This window comes from Vipera ursinii, assembly GCF_947247035.1.
Source record: "Vipera ursinii genome assembly, chromosome: 3".
NCBI lineage: Eukaryota > Metazoa > Chordata > Lepidosauria > Squamata > Viperidae > Vipera > Vipera ursinii.
Genome location: NC_139516.1, coordinates 78674634 through 78695781, shown reverse-complemented (window position 1 = coordinate 78695781; position 21148 = coordinate 78674634). Strand labels below are relative to the sequence as shown.

At 38.4% G+C, this 21148-nt stretch overlaps 1 protein-coding gene across 2 annotated transcripts in view; it reads right to left on the bottom strand.

Moving 5' to 3' along the window:
• The window catches only part of PRKACB (protein kinase cAMP-activated catalytic subunit beta), a gene marked incomplete at its 5' end in the record, with an annotated part of 75222 nt that overhangs the window by 7892 nt on the left and 46182 nt on the right, over positions 1-21148 (bottom strand). For both annotated transcript variants that reach the window (XM_083359923.1, XM_083359922.1), the window contains 7 exons: positions 4445-4567; positions 5252-5347; positions 6247-6373; positions 8564-8646; positions 10543-10641; positions 15945-16073; positions 19183-19244. In XM_083359923.1, coding sequence (XP_083216049.1) covers positions 4445-4567; positions 5252-5347; positions 6247-6373; positions 8564-8646; positions 10543-10641; positions 15945-16073; positions 19183-19244 — 719 coding nt within the window. The remainder of the gene's footprint in view (positions 1-4444; positions 4568-5251; positions 5348-6246; positions 6374-8563; positions 8647-10542; positions 10642-15944; positions 16074-19182; positions 19245-21148) is intronic.

Genomic DNA, 21148 nt, shown 5'->3' with positions numbered 1-21148 from the left:
GAAACATGAACTATCCAAGCGGTTGCCTTCAGCAAACCAGCCCTCCCCACACATTCCCTTTATATAGAGTTCAGGGCGTGGCTTCTCTCTGCCTCCTTCCGAGAAGCCCCATTGCCTTCCTCTGTTTACTCCTAATTGACTGCCTCCTGCGCCGGGCGTCCTTGAACAGGGCCAGCTGTGGGTCATCTTCATCCACACTGTCAGGCTCACACAGCTGGGTCTCCGTGGTGACCAAGTGGGAGGTGCCTGGCTGAGGGCTCTCATCAGCAAGATCTTCAACCCCCTCAGCAAGGTCTTCAACACCCCCCTCCTCCTCCTCTGAGTCGTCCGACCCAACTGCCGAACCCACAGGCTGACCCTGAATCACAACACCATTTTCCACATGGCTGTTGCAACTTCCCCATGGTCATGTGATCAAAATTCAGACGCTTGGCAACTGGTTCATATTTATGACAGCTGCAGTGTCCCGGGGTCATGTGATCAGCTTTTGTGACTTCCTGACAAAGAAAGTCAATGGGCAGTCCAGATTCACTTAACTACCATGTTACTAAGCTCACAAATGCAATGATTCGCTTAACAACTGTGGCAAGAAAAGTTGTAAAATGGGGCAAAACTCACTCAACAAATGTTTCATTTAGTAATGAATTTTGGGCTCAATTGTGGTCGAAACTCGAGGACTATCTGTACATGGGTTTCCTAAGCTTTCCAATTGTTCCATGGGCAATTTCTGAGCACCAGATGGCACAGAGTGGGGTTTTTTTTAGAGGTCTGCTACTCCAGAGACAGATATAACATTCTATCAATGCTGATTTAGTGTGTGTGTGTGTGTGTGTGTGTGTGTGTGTAGGGGGGGAGAACAGCAAAAGAACTTCAATAGATTCATATTTGATTTTCCCAGGGATTTAGTTCTGTTATTGCTTCCCCCCAAATAAACCCTATTTTGTGGGGGAGTCGGAAGGAAGAATGATTCAACTCTATTCCAATCAGAAAATTATTTTACTTGTAAATACTCTACTTTTTGTCAGAAGAAGCCCAGAGACACGCTGCTAATATGAAACAATAGTTGTCTTTACATCATTTACTATGTGCTTTGCCCTCAGCACGAACTGATTTCATGTAAAGAATCATGAAATCATTAGTCCCTTTTATTCACAGTAAAGTTATGCCTGTTACATCACTCACAAGTTCCTTTTTATGTCACATAACATTTACACACAACATAAACACATTAGAAACTCATAGTCACAAAAGGAATATAGTTAAACAGAACACTGCATACAGTGTTATAATCCATTCCTAACACCAACAAGTAACTGAACGGAAGAATGAAGACAGAACTTAATTCCAAATGAAACCAAATTTAGGGTGGCGGTGGTAAAATAGTACAGGCAATACAACTGTATTCTGAAAGAGACACAAGACAGATTAGTAACAATCAATGAAAGTTAGTTTGTAGAAACAGGAGAAAAAATTGAACGTCAGAGGAAAAAGGAAGGAAAGGTCAGAAATCAAGAGCACAGTCAAGCCACAAATAATCACACTCTCACTGAGAACACTGCATCTTTTCAAATGTTTGGTTCCTGTTCAAACCAAGCAAGAGCCCCATGAAGCAGTACTTCCATGAAGTGCTCTGTACCACAGAAAAGCGGAGAAGAACATCACAAATAAATGCACTATGCCATACACACAATGTGATTCAGGGAAAAGGTGCCATTGTTTTAAGCAAATCTAAGTCACTGAAGTTAATATGTCCCTTAAAGCAGTAGTACTTCCTGATGGGGATTGGTGGGGTTTTTTAATTTTTTGTTTTAATTTTAAATTGTTGTTTTAGAATTTTATTCCAACTGTTTTAATATGGGCAATTATTTAATCTTGTTTTAACGTTTGTATGTAGTATTTTATTCTGCCCTGTGAACCGCCCTGAGTCCTCAGGGAGAAGGGCGGTATATAAATATTATTAAATTAAATTAAATTAAATTAAATTAAATGTTCCTATCGCTGCCTGGAGCGGGGGTTTTCCCCACCCCATTTGTTTCCAAACGAAGCTGTGAAATCATTGACTATTACTGCTATGACAGCCTGGGGCTGTTAAACACCGGCATGCATTGACTATCTGGGCTAGGGGCTGGTCGCCTTTGTTCCTGAAAGCCCTCCTTTGATGAGAGTCTGCCACCTCCTCACTTCATGTGAGCTTCTTCCAGAAAAGACACTTTACTAACATCTTGAGAGCACAGCTGCAGAGCGCTAGGGAGGGGAGCAGAGCCGGGAGGACCTGGGCTTTGGCGGCCTCTGAGGGGGTAATGCTACATTTACAATTCTAAAATCTCTAGCAGACACATTTCAATAAATTTCTGAAATGTAAGATAAACTTCTAAAATGTAAGATGATGCTTCAGTTATTTATTAGAACAATGATTTTATAAATGTTTTCTTTCAGCTATATCTGATAAATTTCATCTAATGACATTCAGCAACCACTAGGATTATTGTACAAAATAATGTAACTCTGTGACTATCAAAAGTTCATCTCTCTAATATATTTGACAACATTGATTCTTTGCTGAATTTGTGCAATTTTTATAACAAACTAAAGGTAACTTTAAGAGGCACTGATGTGGGAGAAATATTTGTACTGCTTTATAAAATTAGTTTAGAGTTCTAAAAGTGCAATTTTCATTGCAATATTAATTCATTTTTTAAAATAAATAAAAGAACTGGGTAGTTTTAAAAGTTTAGTTTAACATGAAGGATGATGAAGTTGTTTACAACCTGAATGAACCTAATTGTTATGTTCCACGGAAAATGTAGGAACTTTGGGCAAATCTAGTAATCACGTGAATACTGTAAAAATGTGGCCAGTAATTGTGTTTCTGCCAGTGTTTCTCAATTTTGGCAATTTTAAGATATGTGGACTTGTAACTCCCAGAATTCCCCAGCTACCATGGCTGGTTGGGGAATTCTGAGAGTGGACATCCACACATCTTAAAGTTGGCAAGGTTGAGAAATAGTGCTTTACGTGCTAAATTTATATAGTGAAGAGGACAAACTATGTCCCTGAGGCTTTCATATGAGTTCTAAGTCCTATCCAAATGAATACATATAAACTAATAGTTTTTAGTGTCTCCCTTGTCTTTATCTGCCTTTTCTTTACCTTTAAATAATGTATCTGAATATGACTGAACTCTTAAAATTATTTTTCACCAGAAATTATTTCTGGTTAAATCTTGCAATATAATGCTGACATATATAATATGTTTTTTTTATTATTTTAATCCCATTTATATCCCGCCCTTCTCCGAAGACTCAGGGCGGCTTACAATCTAAGCACAAATTAAATGTGCTTAGCAATAGCCTTCATTCTATGTATATGCCTGCTTATTAGGGCTTTTGCCCCCCCTAAGCGGCATTATTACAAAGTCAGCTTAATTGCCCCCAACAATCTGGGTCCTCATTTTACCTACCTCGGAAGGATGGAAGGCTGAGTCAACCTTGAGCCTGGTGGGATGCGAACCTGCACTAATTGCAGGCAGCTGGTGTTACTTAAGCCCACTGCTCCACCAAGGCTTATGTCATTTATTACCTTTGCCATTTACTTCCTTATCTGGTATTTTCACTTCAATTACATTTTTTGCTAAATCCATGAACTATTTTTACAGTGGCCCCATTTTAAACGACTGTTTAGCATTTTGTGAATACCAGACACATCACTAGAAGCTAAAATCATAAGATTACATTTGGTTTACTTTGGCCATGTCACGCATGCAAATTCACTGGAGAAGGCAATGATGTTAGGAATGGGTAGCGGAACACGAAAGGTCAACAAGAAAGGAAAGAACACGCTGGCTTGAGAACATCAAATCTGATACAAAGTTGAATGTCCAACAATTAGGAGAAATTGTGCTAGACAGGGCAGCATGAGAGCACTTGCCTATAAAGTCGCCAAGATTTGAACACGACTAAATAGTTAAAACAATAACTTTATGTGAGCTAGACTAGGACAATCTTAAAGTCACGTATTTTCATTTCCTTCTGTTCTTGACACTTTCACATATAAACACACTTTGTTTCTTATTTTCTTTCAAATACAGAGCAAGATAAAGAGGCACATATATCTATACCAGAAACACAGAAAGGATTAAATAAAAAAATTCTCCCCACCACTTGCTTTCAGGTGACCGAATGGAACAATTTAATTGACAATCATTCCTGGATGTTTTAAATCCTCCTCTTTAGAGCTATTTAAAGATGATTCGAAAATGCCAAAAGATGTGGTTAGTCAACAATTTAGCAAGGGTAATTAATTAAGGGCTATCTGAATTAAGGGACAATTTTTATTTTTCTCTAACTTATCAAGAGAGGAAAAATGTCCAATGTTGTTCCTACTAAAAATTATATAAATAGAGTAGCACAAATGTTGTGTGCACTATTCTCATAAAAATGCTTACCTTTCCAGAAACAATTTTTTCATAAATCTGGATTGGTTGATCTGCAAAGAATGGAGGATATCCAGCAGCCATTTCATAAATTAACACTCCTAAGGCCCACCAATCCACTGCTTTATTGTAGCCCTGAGGAAAAATATTGTGATTAGGTCTAATAATACCTCATCAAACTTTAGCATTAAATAATCCCACACGTATATGTAAATGCTGCAAGAATATAAATGCTTCATATTTAGACAGTATACACATAATTTTAAACATTTTATTCTCATATTATTCAATAAATAGATGTTTCAGGATCACGTCCAGGACTGAAATAAATGACCAAATTATATATCTGTCACAAAAAAAGCAAATAGAAGAGACTCTTCAACACAGCAAAGAAAATCTAAAGTTGTTTGTACAGTAATTTTTCTGTTTCCAAATTATACAGTTAGTTTACTTGCATGCACGTTTTGCAGTTTAACTGGTGAAGTGTAAGACAAGAACTACCTATGTAGAAGTTGACCCTCATGCTTCCAAGAGTCATAAAAGCATCCCCAGTAAAGACTCTTTACCATTTCCTGAAATTAAAGGTGTTAAGACTTTAAGATGGCATGTTATAGAATACCGAGCAATATTTTGCCTTGAAGAACTTGACTAAATTATTAGATTCTACATGAGAATATATCATGACAATATTTGATAATTATTACCTACGCCATGCATGGGTTTATTTGAAATTTCAGATGAAACTTCTTCCTAAGCATATTTAGAGCAGAATTTTCCTTTCAGCAATGCTTAATTAACCTGCCAAGTATTTTCAAATACCTTGCTAAGAATTATTTCAGGTGCCAAATATTCTGGAGTCCCACATAACGTCCAGGTTCTGCCTTTTACTCTTTTTGCAAACCCGAAATCTGTGACCTACCAGAACAGAAAGAATGATTGTATTTCACAAACAGAATAGAATAACAGAAATAATAACAGAATAATATTTCTCACGGTTTATTTATAAATTAAAATAAAACCAAATTAACGATAATAATATACATACGGTAGGTATCAAGAGGTATTTATTTATTTATTTTTTATTTTAATTCCATTTATATCCCGCCCTTCTCCGAAGACTCAGGGCAGCTTACAAGCTTAGCAGTAGCCTTCATTCTATTTAGACAAACAGGTTTTTTTGTGTGTGTCATAATGGAAACAAAAGAACAGTAGTTTTAGTTGTATCTTTTGAATCAAACAAGGCGTGATGGGTAACCAATTCGTTGTTAGAAGCATTAAAAAGTAAGAATTAATCCCAAAGCATAAACCTCAGATATGCTGTATTCAATTTTATGTAATGTCTATAACAACATTAAGCTTTTGCTTTTAAAAAGCAGAAAGTAAAAAACAGGGCTGGGCAATCAGTTTTGGAGCTCAAAAATATTTGGCTGGATATTTGGGGGTGGGAGTGTTATGAAAAGGTGGAAAAGGTGATTGACACACCTATTTTCCCTTAACACTGAACAACAGCAGCAGCAAACATAAGCTGAAGGTTTTCAATCATATAAGCTGTTGTGCCTCCTGCATCACTTGGATGCTGAAAGAATAAAACTGAAAGTGTTGCCCCAATTGGAAAAAGTTACCCATCCTTGATATAAACCAATTTGGATCAAATTCAGCCTCTATTTTATTCTCTTGTTTTCTCCAATATATATTTTAATTTATTAAACTGATTTGTAAAAAAAGCTGATTTCCTTTCAAAACATTCTTTAAGTATTTACCACATCTCGCTATAGAAAACAAAACATCCATGTCTATAAATCATTGTATCCTACCTGAATATATCCTTGTTGATCAATTAAAAGATTTTCGGGTTTTAGATCTCTGTAGATGAGGTCTAATGAATGGAGGTACTCAAATGTTAGTACTATCTGAGCTGCATAAAATCGTGCATGTGGTTCACTGTAATCAATGAAAATATTAAGTTGTTAAAACTGGTACTTTTTTACTTAGACAGAAGTACAGTCATTATCTTTCAAATACAGTGAATAATGCTCATACAAAAATCTGTGAATTGGTAGGAATATATCAGAAAATATGTGTTCTGTTCTACAATGATTGCAAAATGAATTCAAAAGTACATATATAATACAGTTTGTCCTTATTTAGCAACCACAATTGGGATTGGCAACTCAGTCACTAAGTGAAGCAGTTGCTAAGTCGCAAATCACATGACCGTACCTTTGTTTTCCAACTCAAAACTGGCAAAGGTAATCTCTTTCTTACCTTCTGCTTTTTTTTGTCTCCTAGCCACCCACCCCCCGCCATTTGGATTGCTCATCCCAGTGCTGGATAATTAACAAAAAAGCATTAATTTTTGCATTTGAAGAGAAAGGAATCAAAGGAGAGTAATCACAGCAAAAGCTTTAAATGGTGTCCTCACTGTGCCCGCTTACTGTATTACTTTCTAATCCCATCATCTTAAATCTCTGCTCTTTAAGGGAGGAGACCTCAGCTAGGAGAGACTGTCTACAGAAATTGCTTGGTGAGAGCCTTCTTTTCTGGGATGCAAGAAGAGAAAAGGGGCCATGGTAGGCATGTTGGGGGTGTGTGGAGGAGGACAGGGAAGTAGCAAAGTGACCTGGGCATCAAAAGGGTGGGGGTGGAGGTGGCTTGGTATTTCCACTATCATTTTGTAATGGAACGTGTCAGTGACCTTGGGAATACAGGGGAATAAATGCTGCCTAGGAAACAATTAGACAAGAGAGGCAGGATCCCTCAATGGTTTGTCAGAGAGAGAGAGAGAAAAAACACCTTGGAAGCACCTGCCCTAATGAATCAAACAATTAAAAGCAGCAATGAGAGTCTGTACTTTGCTCAATTCTGTTAATGTAGCCGTAAATAAAGTTGAATTAATCTAGTTTTGTTTCCTGTCTGGTTCACCTGGGAGGGTTGAAACCTGCTTTGCAGATTCAGGCAGGAGTGGTGTATTTGGACAGGAGGAAATTGGCAAGGAAAGATGGGGGCATCTCTAGTCCAATACGGGCACTGGAAGGTAGGGAGGAGGAAGTGGTGAAGGACAGGGGTTCTTTGAGGGCTTGTTGCATGCAGCCCCCAACTGAAGCGCTGTGGTGAGATGGCTTTCCCTCATCTGCTGCTCCTGTCCAGAATTTGCTTGGCTAAGAAAGAGATCAGTCACCCCTAGAAAGATACCATCAACTCCTGCACATCTCTTCTTGGCTGGCTCTGGATCTAAAAGGACCCAAATAGACACCATCTCAGCCACATCTGATGTTCCAAGTTTGAAGTCTCTGCCCTGGCGTGCTTGCAAAGAGGAGATGTCTACAGGCCGTTTGCCAACTTGTGCCAGCTTGGGACCTCAGGCAGCCTTTTCCATTTTGGTGGGAGCTTCAAAGGAAAGCTAACTGGCCTTGGCAAAAACATGAATGAAGCTATCCTTGCGGTTGGTGCTTGGCTAGGAGGAAAAGTTTGACTGAGTGAAAGGAGGGGACTGCAAAGGAACCAGGATTTGCTAAGTGGCTGCAGAGCTACCTTTCTCTCTGTGTAGTGCCACCTGGCTTTGGGGATGCCCATCTTTCCCCTAACTATGGCACTGTGCCACAAGAAGCCCCTGATCAGAAGAGAACAAGCAGGCGCACAATGGGGATTACAGTGGCTGTTTGCCAAGCAGCTGCCAGGATTAACACATTGCTTTTTTCCCCCCTATGTGTGTTCTCCACTGTGTGCCATCTATCTTATTTCCTTCTAATCTCTTCTCCGATCTCTCCAACCTGCAAGAAGGGGAGAGGAAATAAAAACAGGCCAGACCCATTTTATTGATCTCAGAACTGAGGGAAGCTGCCAGTGTCATAAATGGCTGTAAATTGGTCATAAAGTTTATTTTTTTCAGTACCACCATAACTTCAAACAGTTGTGGAATGAGTGCTTGGTAAGGGAGGACTATCTGGATCAGATGCTACCTATTTCAATGCACAAAACTACTGTACACATACTAAAGCAAATCTTGTTTTTCAAAGCTATTTCAGAAAGTTTTCAAGTTTATACTGAGGGAAGTACTTCTTTTCCCATACAGAAATCATTTAGGAATGACAGTATATTCTTTTCAAAATAACTTGATTTGTTCATTCTTACCTGAACCTTCCAATTCTTCTTAAATGTGAGAACATTTCCCCTCCAGGAACATATTCCATAACCATATATAAATTGGAATTGTCCTAAAATATAGAGAAGCATAGATAATTGAAATTGTAGATATACTTTAAAAGATCCAAATATATTTCTGGCAAACAGGTTATTTAAGCACTCAATGTTTCTGAACACTGAATGTGGGGGGCGAAAAGAGCAGGGTGAAACAGAGAATACCTGGCTGAATTAAAATTAACCAGCCTTACTCCATTATTCCCAACAGAAGGACACAAGTAGCAATAACAGCAGTTGTGTGTGTGTGTGTGTGTGTGTGTCTGTGTGCATGAGAAAAATTCTACAGATTTAGGGGGAAAATACTGTACATATAAAAACAATGTATTTTTCCTCACAACAACTTTTATCCCATAGAGATTTTGTACACAACTACAGATAAGACAGATAGACCTCGTTTAACACCAACTCATTCAGTAACTCTACGAATGGTGCTGATTGAGTGGCATTTATTACTGGTCCTCACAACTGTGGCTGTTACAGTGCCCCTGTGGTCACATGGCTGTGATGGCTAACAACTGGCTTGCAAATACGATGTTGCAGTATCCTCTGGTTATGTGATTGCCATTTGGGGTGTTCCTGCTGGCTTCCAAAAACAAAGTCAATGCAGAAGCTGGCAGGCGTTCACAAGTGGCAACCGCAGGGCATCCTGCTTAACAACAGTGCGGCGCTCACTTAATGATGATAGCCCGAAGTGCTGTGTGATCATGTGATGTTGTGCGTTAGCACCACAGTGATTAGTGAGGGAAATTCTAGTTACAGCCACCTTTGTTGCGAAGACTGCCTGTATGTAATTTTAATTTATGTACAGTTACATTTAAATATTTGGTGGGAGAATTTAATTTTTTTCTGATGCCATTCTTTGCTATATAACTGTATGCAATGAAAATTATTCCATTTTTTTAAAAAAAAAACTAGGACAATTGCTAATAAATTCCATTCAGTGTTATCCCCCATACCATAGCAAAATCCATGGTGATGGATTTTATAACACATTTATTTTAAATAAGCCATGGGGTTATATTCTCCCTGCTTCCTATACCACTATCAGAGCCACTTATGCTTCCTATTTATATTTTAATTCTATCCCGCCTTCATTATTTTTACAAATATCTCAAGGCAGTGAACATATCCAACACACTCTCTTCTTCCTATTTTCCCCGAACAATAACCCTGTGAGGTGAGTTGGACTGAGAAAGTGAGGCTGGCTCAAGGCCACCCAGTTGGCTTTCATGGCGAAGCAGAACTAGAACTTAACATCTTCCTGGTTTCCAGCCTGGTACCTTAATCACGACACCAAAGTGGGTCTATTAACTGGCTCTTTTGTCATTTTACTACTTGAAACAAGGCAACTTCAAACTGTATTTAAAATTAAACCCAATTTAAAAATATCTAAACAAACATGAATTATAAACACACATTAAATTAATGAACGCCATTAATTTATAACAACTAGTTTATCAAGAGCACTTAATTGATAATACCAGTTTTGGATAGATAGATAGATAGATAGATAGATAGATAGATAGATAGATAGATAGATAGACAGATAGGTAGGTAGGTAGGTAGGTAGGTAGGTAGGTAGATGGATAGATGCAACAGCACATTACTTTTCCACATTCTGGTTTACAAAGCCCATATTTTTATTTAAATAGTGATGCATGAATATGAGCAAAGAAGGAATTTCTCTATTTTATTAAACTGACTTGTTCAATCTGTAAAACTTGCAAATGTTTTCTATGTGATTAAATTAGTGAAGCATTTAACATCTACTTTTAACAAGTGAGCATCTTAAATTATCTTTGCACCAGTCTTATTTGGGAAATAAACTTTTATGAACAAGGCGGCACCCACTGGGTACTACAAGACAAATTACGCTAGAAAAAAGTGTTACTTTCTAATCCAGTTATTACCTTAAAAGAATACTCCAATCTTACGAGAAAAGGAAAGTTCACTGCTTGTAATATTCTTTTTTCATTCAGTGTGTGTTCTATTTGCTTCAGTTTAACCACCTAAGAACAAAGTCCATTTTAGAAAGAATTCAAAACAGAACATTTAGTAAAAAAAAAGGAAAAGATCAGTTCTAAAAGATGATAATGAATTCAGTTCCGAATTCAAATAATGTTATTTTCTGATGAATATGATGATTCAGTTTGCATTTTATAAGCGTCTCAATGCAGTGATCCCTAACGCCCCCGGGCCACGGATCAGTACCACTCTGTGGCCTGTTAGGAACTAGGCTGCAGAGCTGGAGGTGAGTGGCACGTGAGCAAGTGAAACCAAACCATTCCCCTGCCCCCGCCTCCCCCAGGTCCATGGAAAAATTGTCTTCCATGAAACTGGTCCCTGGTGCCAAAAACGTTGGGGAATACAGTTTGTGAATGCTTGCAACAAGTTACAGTGAGAGTTTAGAAAGTTCATTTCATGCGTATCATATAAAGTTAAAAAAACAACAACACCTCATATCCACAAAAAAACTTACATAAAACTATGTCTTTCATATTACTCTCTTAGTTAAACTGTAACCATTTGGATATGGGAGTATCTTCAGTGAGAAAGAGTGGATGATGGTGGTGGTGAAGATGATGATAACAATAAGTTTTGGGCTCTTGGTTAGAAACTGAATCACTGGAAAATACCCACGCGAAGAATAATCTCAACTCTAATGCTAATTACATGAGCAAACAGTATCTGAAAGTGGGAGTAGCCTGATTCAGGCTAGACAAGATAAAGCAGTGTCTGGAAGCCCTACGTCCCATGAATGTGGAATGACATCTTGTTTTGTTACAGTTTTACAATGATTCCTTTGCTGATATTTACATTTAATTTATCAGCTGTCAATACTTAATTTTCTTTCATGTTTGTTTCATTTTGTGCCATCAAGTCAGTGTTGATGTCTGGAGATTACCCGGACAAATCCCAGCAGGGTTTTGTTGTTGTTGTTGTTTTTTGGGGGGGGGCATATTTTGAAGTGGTTTGCCACTGCCTCCTTTTTAGAGCTGAGACTGTGTGACTGGCCCAAGGCCACCCAACTGGCTTTGTCTTTAAGGCAGGATTAGAATTCATGCTCTCCCAGTTTCTAGTCTGGTGCCTTAACTAGCAACTGCCCCAAACTGGCACTTATCACAAAGGGATAACTTTCTGAAATAAAATTATTCTGTGGCAAGTGAAATGTGAACGTCAGTTAAACAACTGTCATTTACGTTAGGGTGGAAATGATATGACATGTACTTGCATCCAATGTCATGACACAACCACACCATATTTGTCTGTGCCGTTCTGACCTCAAGTGGCTGGTTACTGCTGGTTGAAAATTTTACTTTTCAAGAAATATTAATGAAAATTCTGTTGTAGAATTGATGGAGATAATAATGCAATATGGGAAAGTTTCTGGATTTAAGGTTAACATACAAAAAACTAAAATGCTGTCTAAGAACATGACAGTATCACAAAAGGCTGCTTTAGAAGTGTTAACGGGATTTGAAATTGTTAAAAGGGTTAAATATTTGGGGGTATATTTGTCACCCTTAAATGCAAAGCTATATAAAAATAATTATGAAAAGTTATGGGGAAAAGTTCAAAAAGAATTGGATAGTTGGAAAAAACTACAATTGTCTTTATTGGGAAGAATTGCAGCAGTGAAAATGAATGTTTTGCCGAAATTTTTATTTCAAATGATACCTATTCTTAAAAAGGATTCAAACTTGGAGGAATGGCAAAAGGGTATTAATAAATTTGTCTGGGCAGGGAAAAGGCCACGAGTTAAATTTAAGATTATGCAGGATACGCGTGAGAGAGGTGGTCTTAAAATGCCTAATTTTAAACTATACTATGAAGCTGCTGCTTTGTCAGCGATAAGTGATTGGATTAATCTAACACAAGTGAGATTATTAAATCTTGAATTTCATGATTTTCTATTCGGTTGGCATGCATACCTATTGTATGATAAGAAGGTGGATAATGTGTTCAAGGTGCATATTTTAAGACATGCTCTGTTGCGAGTTTGGAAAAAGTATAGACATAAGCTAAATTATAAGATACCTTTATGGGCAATACCGAAACACGCAATAGAAAATATAAGTGTTGGGTTTAAACATGATGTGACTACATATAAGGAAATTTTAAGTTTGGAAAGGAATGTATGGCATTTGAAGCTGTATAATATCTTACGAGAAGAAAAGATTGTTCAAACTTGGTTTCAGTATGGGCAATTACAGGCCAGGTGGAAAGAAGATCAGAAAATTGGTTTTTCAATGACTGATGAAAATTTGGTAAAGCAAATTAGAAATCAAGGTCAAGCACATATCAAACTGATATATCTTGCACTGATAGAAATTGATTCAGAGACAGAACTCGTCAAAGATTGTATGATAAAGTGGGCTCAGAATTTTCAAGAAGTCATTACAATGGATACTTGGGAAAAGATTTGGGTGAGAAATGTAAAATTTACGCAAGCTCAAAATTTAAGAGAGAACTTTTATAAAATGTTTTATAGGTGGCATTTAGATCCTAAAAAATTAGCAAGTATGTATCCGAACTGCCAGCCTAAATGTTGGAGGTGTGGTGGTGAAGATGCAACGTACTTTCATATATGGTGGACCTGTAAAAAGGTTAAAGCATTTTGGATTAAAATTTGGTGGAATATGCAGAAGATATTTAAGAAAAGGATAAAGTTTTGTCCGCAATTGTTTTTACTGGGCATTACTACTGACACTACTGTTGTGGACACTAAGTAGATGTTGAATTTAATTACGGCAGCAAGACTTTTAGTAGGGCAATATTGGAAGAAGGAAGTACTGCCGACTATAGAAGAATGGACTTTAAAAGTTTCTAACCTGGCGAAAATGGCAAAGATCTCAGTGTATTTGAAAGACCATTCGCAACAGAGATACATTGTGGAGTGGAAAAAATGGATTGATTACATCAAGAATAAATATGGGACTAAAAAGTTTCACTTAGCATTTGAATGAGTATTGATGTGATATTTATATTGCTTGTAGTCATTTTATAAGAGTTAAAGTGCGATAGATTTAATAGTTTATTGTTGTTTGCATATGTTAGATTATGATTGTTTCTACTTTTATACCTTGTATTTAGCTCTGGGAAGTCGGGGAGGGAGGGAGGGTTGGGAAGAGGGGAGGGGGTTGGGAGGGGTTTTGTTTTGTTTTGTTAAAGATAAAATTTACTGTAAAACTTTTCAATAATAAAAAAGAAATATTAATGAAAAAGTAAGCTTAAAAATGCAGCTGCTTTTGTAATTTGATAATACAGTAAAAGTAAATGCTGGAATTGAAGACATAAAAGTTGGACACTTTGAAACATTTAGTTACATTATTTCAACATACCAACATAATGAAATTGGCTTGTAAAAGTGTTGCTGCTGCATGCCAGCTCTTCTAACCTCTAGCTGCCAACTATAGTAAACTATTAAAGTCCAATCTAAAAATACAATTTTCTTAAGAGCTCAGATTTAAGTGAATATTATTTGAATTCGGAACTGAATTCATTATTCATAAAACAAAAAGGATGTTGTGAATATAGATGATAGCACTGGTTTGGCTACGAAATCTGACAATAGTTAATCAGCAACTAGTTCACTTCAAATGCTTACATCAAAGAGTATTCATTTGCTAAAATACACAAACACACACACACAAACACACACACACACACACAGCAGACTTACACCAATATTATTCAGTCTAAACCAGGGTTAGGCAACCTTGGCTCTTTTATGACACGTGGACTTCAACTCCCAGAATTCCTGAGCTAGCTATGCTGGCTCAGGAATTCTGGGAGTTGAAGTCCACGAGTCATAAAAGAGCCAAGATTGCCTAACCCTGGTTTAAACACAGATGCTTTAAAATGATATGACGTTACACAAAAGTTTATTGTTAAATATTGCATTTTTTTCTGAATATTCATTATTTCTGATATGTAAAAAAGGATTCCTCCTGCTATGGCAGGGGTAGGCAACCTTGGCTCTTTTATGACGCGTGAACTTCAACGCCCAGAATTCCTGAGCCAGTTATAGCCTTAAGACAAATCAAATGCCTTGATCAAACTATGCTGGGTGGAGGAGGAGCATCTTCTTTTTCCTTTTTTAAATCCTTTTCCTTCCTTTCCCTTTTTAAAACAATTCCTTTCTACTCTTTCTGCCCAAAATACAAACTCTATTGCAACCAACATACAGAGCCTTGGTGGAGCAGTGGGCTAATGCCTCCTTAAGTAACACCAGCTGCCTGCAATTAGTGCAGGTTCGAGTCCCACCAGGCTCAAGGTTGACTCAGCCTTCCATCCTTCCGAGGTAGGTAAAATGAGGACCCAGATTGTTGGGGGCAATTAAGCTGACTTTGTAATAATGCCGCTTGGGGTGTGTGTGAAAGCCCTAATAAGCAGGCATATACATAGAATGAAGGCTACTGCTAAGCTTGTAAGCCGCCCTGAGTCTTCGGAGAAGGGCGGGATATAAATGGAATTAAAATAAAAATAAAAATACTAGCTTGAACATTGTTTAGGAACTGTAGTGTCCAGATCAATGCCCTGTACTGGCACCCCTGCCTAGCATACCTACTCTGATACCGGGATAAAAGTGAGTTTCCACAGTAGTTAGCTTTGGATTTCCCCTATTTTTCTTTCCGGGATCTGTAACAATCTATTAAAATTTGCAACATGGTTAGTACTGAACCTAAATATCAACATCCTCTCTTATATTCCTTTTACCAATAAAAAAACTCCATCCTTAAGTATTACAAAATGGGGGGGAGAAACCTGTCTCAGGGGCTAGTAACTGTCTCCGTTGCTATTTTGGGGGGGGGGGGAAATGTTGCAGAATAATACTATTTCTTCCATTAAGTAATAACGTAATACTGCATACTCATAACTGCAAGGTGTGTGCTGTAATAAGAACAACCCTCAAGATTCATTTTTTAAAAAATACCATATTTTTTCCATTCACACTGTCTACTTATTGCTTGTTCAGATTTATCTCTAGTCCTCTCAGACGTTATTTCTCAAACAGTAATCTGAGTCACAGCTGAACAAGGCACTTGACCAATGCTCTCTGTAAAACACAATCAATGGAGAACACTCAGCATGTGCTGTATGTATCTCTAGAGCAGCCGGTACGCCATTCTTCCTGCACAAAGCAACCTAGCAGGATTTGCACTGAGCTGAACTAGCGCAGGAAATAGTCTTCAAGAGGCATGCGAACAACAATGAAGTTTGTTTCCCACCTGAACCCCAGCTTTGCAGACAAACATCACATACATATTGGTGAATACAGAATTAAGTAAACTGCCATAAAAATACCAACTTTTTGTTTATCCAGTATCTTCATTGCATAATACTGTTCTGTAGATTTGTGTTTCACCAGCATGACTCTGCCAAATGATCCAGTTCCAAGGGTTTTAAGCCTCTCGAAGTCATCTAACCCAGCCGTATTCTATATTAGCAAGAACAGTTAAAATATCCTAAGTGTAAACGGTTATGACAACAGTAATTCATTCAATTAAATATACATATAATTTATTAAGCAGGGTAGCACCTATGCCTACTGCAGAGAAAAGGGAATTTTTGGAAACAGAACACCTGTTATGCCTGTAGAAGTTCTTACGATCTAAAATCTTTGGGTAGTGCAGAAAGCCTTACGCATGAAATTGTAAACAACTGATTCTCAGTGCCAATATTACTCAGAAACAGAAAAAAATATCCCAAGTAGAACAGGTGAATGAATAGATAAATGAAGTACAAAGCAGCTTTTGTGTTTCCAAATGGGAACAGTAATCAGTAATAGCTAATATTTCTATCTCATGTAGCCAGAAGGTATTGATTAAATGGTGATACATTTTGTACAGTGCTGGAGCTCTGTTAAATTTACTACCCATTGAGAAAGAAGTATCAAGGACACGTTGCATAGAAGAATATATTTGTGTATGCTGAACACGCGGACCAGCTCAGCTTCTGCCTACCTGTTTAAATAATATAGATCTTAAGCGTGAAAAGGAAGATGGAAACGCTTGCTGAGGTCATGAGCACTGAGGCTGTGAAGCACCCCCACACCCTATGGAAGCACTGCTGACCTAGGCCTCCTGGACTGTATTAGTTGGTGTGGTGGTTGATGGATGCTAGCTTGAGGGCTTGCTCCATTTACCAGGGGTGGGAAAGGTGATTACGTGCCATCAAGTTGTTTTCGACTCCTAGCAACTGCATAGATAGCATCTCCTCAGGGTACCGTCGGCTAGACAATGTCGGCTGGCGACCCCCAGGGGGAGGGCCTTCTCTGTGGGAGCGCCAGCCCTGTGGAACCAGCTCCCCCCTGAGCTTCGGATGGCCCCAGATCTCCAGTCCTTTCGCCGCGGCCTCAAAACACTCCTTTTCCACCTGGCTGACCTGGACTGACAGGGATTTTAATTATGTTTACAATTTTTAACTCTAATTTTAATTTATTGTAATTTTAATTTATTGTACAGAGGCCTTTAATTTTAATTTTATCTTAACTTCTGTATTTATTGTATGTTATTGTTGTTAGCTGCCCTGAGTCCTTCGGGAGATAGGGTGGCATATAAGTCCCAATAATAAATAAATAAATAAATAAATAAATAAAATCTTCCTATATCGCTGTTAGCCAATATACTGTGTTTCCCTAAAAATAAGACCAGGTCTTATTATTATTATTATTATTTGCCTCCAAAAGAGGCACCACGCCTTATTTTTTGGGGGGGGAGGAGGGGTCTTTTCCACTTACAATTGGCACCGACAGCCCCACCCAGCTGGCTCACTTCTTCTGTAGCTGAAGGAGCAGTTTCATTCTGCAGCTCAGAATGGAGTTTGGGCCCGCATTTCACCGTCAGAGGCCTTTCCGGAAGGCCTCTGCAGCTGATAACCGAGCAATGGATTCAATCCATAGCTCGGTTCTTGGCTGCAGAGGCCTTGCAGAACCGCGTTACGGATTGAATCCATAGCTTAGTTCTTGGCTGCAGTGGCCTTCCAGAAAGGCCTCTGACTGCAAAATGCAGACCTGGGGATGCCGGAGAAGAAGTGGGCCGGCGAGGAGAGGCCTGGCTGCAAGGTAAGTGGGTGCGGGGCGCATGAGGCAGCTCCACACCCTCACTTTAGCTTGATTTCTAGGCGTGTGCCTTGCCTCCAAACTACAGCTTTTTTGGGCCCACCCCCAAAAATCAAGCTAGGGGAAACATGGTAGGTACCTGCTTACTTTAGCTGGCAGTTGGGCCGACCTTCACATCTTGGTTGTCCCTACTGGGAATATATGCTCATTCCTCACTCATCCTTCCCAGGAACATCTCCCACCATGTTGAGGCAACACTGCAAGACTTGAGAGGAATGGGGCCCTGGGGTGCTCTTTTTTCCCCTGAAGAAGCTTATCCTTCCTGAGGCCGCATAGTGTTTTGGCAGGTATAACTGAGGGTGGCTGAGTTCCCCGTGGGCCAGGATGGGCTGCTGAGTTTAATTTGTGTGTGGGGAGGGTGGGTGGGGAGAGATCAATTATGTGTCCTTGGTGTGTGAGTGAATGCAAAGGGTGGGAGTTGAGGAGGTAGACAGGAAGACCTCAACAGTGATGGGCAGAAGGATCCGTGATGGGACAGTTGAGGATACTGGGTCTGCTGTTTGAAAATGGTCCCACTGCCCAGTCCTCAGTTTCTATGCTCAGTGCATGGCTACTGGATTCTTTAGTGGCACTGGACTTCAGTTGTTGCTTTTGAATGACAGACTGACGTATAACAAAGTTGCTCTCACATGACATTATCTTGGAGGAGAGTGCCAAGTTTATGTGTCCTACCAAGACCTGGCTGGTCTCAGTAGAAAGGGGTTCATCTCTTGGAAATGGGACCATCTGGGTTTAATTACCAGCTTCTGTGAGGTGGGTGGGAATGGTGGACTGTCTCTTGCTGTAACAATAAGATTTATTTTTACCCTCATTTGTGCCCCTTAATCCTGGAGGGAATACAGATGTATGCTTCAATTGGCAATGTGGCAAAGTTTTGCTTCTGCTGCGAACATTAATGATCATCATTTCAGAGGCGGATGTTTTCTCCCACTGCTATGCCATCATCAATGTGATAACTTCAGTAGGACTGCAGTGAACAGTTTAAGAACCCAAATATTTACCCATATGCTTATTCGCTTCTCTACCGGATCGTATTTTATAGAAAGAGTTGAAATATATCGACTTGCCTCAACAAAACACTAAATTCACGAGGTTTAAATTTGAACAAATACATTGGAACACTATGTGCTACAGAGATAGAATAAAAATCGTGCCATACAATATATGTGTGCAAAAAGTAATCAGCAAAAATGTTTATTTGCCCAAAGGTTTTACAGCAAACATGGATTTTAAACAAAACTGAGAATCAGCATCAGAATGTGTATATAAAATAAGACATATGAAATGGTGACAACTGTTAGCATTTAGCACAATATCCATTGTTCTTCTTGGAGTTTATTAGTATAATACAGTACATTAATTATATAAGAGATTTTATCTATTCCTAAATAGATAAACAATGAGTGACATTAAATTATTTCTTTACCTGAGCAGGACTTTCCCATTTTCTTAAAAAATCTTCTTTGGCTTTGGCTAGAAATTCTTTCACTGAAATCAGAAAACAAAAATGAAACTGTTGGGTTCAACTCACAAAAATGTAGAACGCTTCAAAATTATTTAAAGCTGTTTCAAGAAATGCTGGGGGGGGGGAAAGAAAAATCCACAAATAAAAAGCAAAATTTCTATAGGAGTTCTAAACAGCTCTCTAAAAATTATGAATTACAATATAAATTTTAGCACATTTTGCTTAAACTAATTTAAATCTAACAGGCCACACCACTGTAACATACAAGCAGAACTGAACGTGGTTCAGAACTCTCACAGAGGAGGCATTTTTTTTAAAATCTGTTGATACTTCAAAAGTAAGCAATTCTTGCTACAGTGCATTATTGTCACTTAACGGCTGTTTTTGCAAGCTGAGGAATCAAGTGCATAGCATTGCAGTATTGCAAGCAAAGGCAAACTAGGAGGTTACAAAATTGCACATTAGAAATGCCCACAGTCAGAGACTACCTTGGATTACTAATTTTGCATTTCAAGAAAGATCACGGCTGTATAAAATGTGCACAGATAATACGGTCGTTCAATCTGACTTGTCTTCTGGAAAAAAAAGAGCCTTTAAATATCATTATTAACCAAACCGATAAGATTTTGCACTTCTACATAAAGGGTACTTGATATCTCCAGGCAAAGCACTTGATTGATTCTACTAATCTGGGACAATCAAATGAGTGGACAGAGGGGTGGGATAGGGACAATTCTATTTAAACTTTTATAGGAAGTAGATAATTGGTGAAATGTTGGTGCAGAAATTTTTTTAGAAATAAAACAGAATGTTACTGTATCCGTGTCCCAAAAGTGCCTTTTCACAAGGCAACTGGACTTTCTTTCTTTGAAGCCATTTTGCTTCTCATCCAAGCAGCTTCTTCAGCTCTGACTGGATGGTGAGGAATGGAAGGATTTGTATTCCTTGCAGACAGCTGTTCATTTGTATTCTTTTAGCCAGTGGTTGATGCCACCTGTAGGCTTATCCTGTGACGACAAAGATAAGCCTCCAGGTGGCATCAATGACTGTCTTTCTCCTGACTTTTTGCAGTACATTTTTCCATAGAATCTTAAAAAGTGTCTACAAACTCCAACTGGTTACCGCTGGTTTACATACAGCAGTTCTGGGTTAATTGCCAATTAATTGACCGGCATAATGTAAGATGTTGATATGGACTTTAGAGTCTTAAATCATTTAGTGATTGTCAGAATACTTAGATATCAGTTGGAAAAGCCTTTTAAACTCTCTTTCCCCCCCCCCCCCCCCGAAGATCGCCTATTTGCTGTCTGGGAGACTGCCTTCTCCCGTGTAGATTCCCTTCTCCCCAGATTATGGACTCTGCTCTTCAGGGACATGGATTTGGCTTTAATTCTCCTAGTTATTTAGGAAAATATAAAAATATCACCTCTTGCATCAAACGTTTAACTTGAATTATTTGAATTTTAATAAACTGGTTGTGATATTCTTTAATTGTATTTATTCCTGCATTTGTATTTTAACTGCCATAAGCCACTTCAAATAGTGTATAAATGGAAAACCCATGTAGTAACATAATGCATTAATGAATATTGCTAAAAGTTCTGGTACCTTAGGCGAGTGTAACCTTTTCAGGAAAGGTCAAAGCTTTGTAAAAAAAAATTGCTGGCCTAAATGGCCATCCAGATTATCTGAAATACACCTTTAGCAGGGGTTCTTAAGATATAGTTTGCAATCCCATAAGGGCTATCAACAATTTAGAGTGGAGGGGTTCACAAATTTTATTTACAGCTAAACAGGCTTGGTCAGGTAAAGTGGGAATGCTGTGAAAATTCACTTACTGTTCTGCCCTCTCAAGGGATGTAATATCTTTCATTAAAGTGAATGTAAACATTGTAATAGTGAGCAAATACGACATTTCTTTCCATTG